We start from the raw sequence: 2,955 nt of genomic DNA, 5'->3' as shown, positions 1-2,955 counted from the left end.
ATCACACAACCATGCATATTTTGCATGTACATTTGTTTACAGGAAAAGTTGTTCAGCTATTAGGGTTCCTTTTATTTCAAGCTTTTCATATTAAATTGTATTTAAATACAATTCAATTCTTCATCACCACAAGAATGACCCAATCAATCCTTCTGTGAACCTAGACTAGATTACAAACTACTTAGCTTAGCAGCTAGCTAGTCAAAATCGAATAAATAAATTTGAAACAGTCATAAATTGCAATTATTTAAAAAATTGATTATTAGAAAAAGCAATTACTTTTTAATTTTCTTTAAGACAGTTAAAAAGAAATTTTGAATAACTTATAGACCATCACGTTCGTACATTATCATATCGAATCTTTCCTGAACATTCAATAATTTATTTATTTTTATTTATTGCTGTCATTTAGAAGGTTAATAAAGCATGCAATAAATTAGAAGCTGAAAGCTGAAACCGTCGGCAAAATAATTAGCTAGCTACTTCGATGGAAGCAGTGACTAGAAAGCATAATATTTCATGTAAAATAAAATGCGCTAATCACATATGTTAGGATGGAATGTGTAATTGAATTTGATTTACACGGCATTAGTAAAATTTATAACTTTCAATATTTTTTAAAAATTGGTCACCACATTTTTGAAATATGAATATTAATGTAAATATGGTGATAGTAGCTAATCAAAAAATGATAACAAATTCAATAAAATCTCTTTGAATTTTTCAGATTTCTTCGCTATAATGCTAACTAATGTCTGACAAATGTTTCACTTAACCCTCCTGTTATCCTCAAATTTACTTACCTCCCGTTATCCTCCGGGTCAAATTGACCCATAAGTGATGCACAGTTTGTTTTGCGGTCATACTGTGACTAAGTATTCGTGAATTTTATTTTAAAAGGTTCTGATGAATATTCTAATACTCAGAGATTATTTTTTTTTTAATATGCCCGTATATGGTGGATGTACATTGACACACTTAAATTTCTTCTGCACATAAGTTACAATATGATTGTGTATGATCTTTACAAATGTATTTTTGGCATTTTTTACAACGTACGCTTGTCTTGTTGTCACTTGAAACACACAATTGACATCGGGCACTTTTTTTACCACCTGTATCCGTATCAGTGATACCGCTTGTAGATGACTGCTCTGCATCTTTCCGCATCCGTTCAACCGCCGATTTTGCTGCTGCTGTTCTGGGCAGTGTTTTGCGCCACATCATTTCTGGTTGCACTAGAGCCTTGCCAAGTTCTTCCAGGAATAATCGACGCTTATGCAGCCGTTCTAAATTTTATGCTGAATGTTTCACTGTCCATAGAACGTAGGGCGTTGTATGCCGATACGTCGATGATGTAAAATATGACTAATGGCCATCGTGCAGATATTCTTTGGCAAGAATACGTTGGTCATTTTGTCTAAATTATCCACACCACCTTTAGTATTACTATAGTGTAGAATAATGTCAGGCTTGCTTCCCTTTCTGTCGCAAACCTGGTTGCCATTGTGCATAGTACTTGGAACTATAACATTCTTGTTCTTTTTTGGGAGGTATGATACGATGGTGCAATCTTCAGAAAAGGCAAATGTTGAAAAGTTCAATTTTCTGCCTTGTAGTTGCAGCAGTTCCTGGGTAGCTCTGGCTTGTTTTTTTTACAGTTCCAACCAAAGTCAAATTCTTTTTTTTCAGTTCTACCCCCAGTGCATACGAAGTAAAAAAGTTGTCACATGTAACATTATCACCTTTTAGCCCCTTTACCATGTCGAGAACCACTCGCATCCCTTGGTACTTCGCACGAGTTCCACTTGACGGCTTGCCAGTGTATATTTGCATATTCCATGCGTAGCTTGACTTTCAGCAACAGGCTACCCAAAACTTATTGCCATACTTTGCCGGTTTCTTTGGCATGTACTGTCTGAATTGACATCGGCCTTTGAAAGGATACAGTCGCTCATCAACTGTAACGTTTTCGGAAGGATTATACATCTTAGGTAATTTTTAACCCATATATCCCATAAACTAAAGAACCTTGAAAGTGATAGATGTTGCATTGCCTTCAATAATGATAAAGCAGCAGAAGAAGATCGATCATGGGGCCTAAGTGACCCCGGGGATTTCGCATATACGTAAAGTGCATACAGCAGTTACTATGAATGACAGACGCGCAGGAATTTCAGTATATGCAGATAAGGTGAAATGAGGAAAAGTCAAAAAAATTCAACATCAACAGTCAATAATTTTGGTACTAATTTTTATGTTGAAAATCAAAACGGGTCAATATGACCCGGAGGATAACAGGAGGGTTAATCAAAATCCAAGTGAATACTAAAAATGATACACTACATGTTATTAAATGACGTACGTTATGACATTCAGGTATTAATCATTGTTGAAGGAATATAACGATAAAAATTCAATTCAATTCATTAGCATTATAAAATAATAAATTAATTGAAAATGCTCGCTTGAATGCACACTTTACTTAATTGCTAGTAATGTTACGTTCGCTCAAAATCCCTCATCCTAGTTATGTTTCGAGGAAGTTAAAGATGGGCAACTTTCTTGTGCTTTAAGAAATGCGCAATGCGCTAACAATGCAATATAATGCATGGAGACATTCAATTGTGATTAGTTGTTGATTTATTTATTTTTATTGCATTTCCAATGAAGTTGTACGCGAACTACTGCATTTAAAGTTCATTTTTATTAGCAGGATTGATGGAGTGTTTGAAAGCGAAAATACACTCAAAGAACAATAATTTCAATATCACTGAATATGAATATGAATACTGAATAATAAAGATGATGAACAACATAGTAATGCGTGAAATGACAGTTTTTTTTAACAAATAAAAGATATGCGAAGCATACCATAGACAATCAGGTATTAATCAATGTGAAAATGAAATAACGTTAGAAATTGATATCATTCGTGCATTATAAAGAGATAAA

General features: G+C 34.0%; 2 protein-coding genes across 2 annotated transcripts; both read right to left on the bottom strand.

The window, feature by feature from the left end:
* Window positions 1-803: 803 nt before the first annotated feature.
* Window positions 804-1,415, bottom strand: Tsp_12337 (conserved hypothetical protein; the record flags this gene model as incomplete). Its single annotated transcript, XM_003366098.1, has 3 exons — window positions 1,349-1,415; window positions 1,060-1,289; window positions 804-865 (listed from the first exon to the last, which is right to left on the bottom strand). Coding segments are annotated over exons 1-3 (359 nt in total), but the record flags the coding sequence as incomplete, so codon positions are not given.
* Window positions 1,416-1,467: 52 nt separating this feature from the next.
* Tsp_12336 (conserved hypothetical protein) lies at window positions 1,468-1,989 on the bottom strand. The gene is made up of 3 exons (XM_003366097.1): window positions 1,892-1,989; window positions 1,746-1,868; window positions 1,468-1,573 (listed from the first exon to the last, which is right to left on the bottom strand). The coding sequence occupies exons 1-3, from the start codon at window positions 1,987-1,989 to the stop codon at window positions 1,468-1,470; spliced, it is 327 nt and encodes a 108-aa protein (XP_003366145.1).
* Window positions 1,990-2,955: the final 966 nt, after the last annotated feature.

Source organism: Trichinella spiralis, assembly GCF_000181795.1.
Source record: "Trichinella spiralis strain ISS 195 chromosome Unknown Scfld6580, whole genome shotgun sequence".
NCBI classification, from domain to species: domain Eukaryota; kingdom Metazoa; phylum Nematoda; class Enoplea; order Trichinellida; family Trichinellidae; genus Trichinella; species Trichinella spiralis.
This window is presented reverse-complemented; position numbering and strand designations above follow the sequence as displayed.

What these genes read in the sequence shown, in the direction of transcription:
- Tsp_12336 (XM_003366097.1), bottom strand. Translation starts at nt 1,989, where the DNA reads ATGTATAATCCTTCCGAAAACGTTACAGTTGATGAGCGACTGTATCCT. An exon ending in CATGGTAAAGGGGCTAAAAG is followed by an intron (nt 1,574 to 1,745) that starts GTGATAATGTTA and finishes CCTTTTCTGAAG; the next exon opens with ATTGCACCATCGTATCATAC.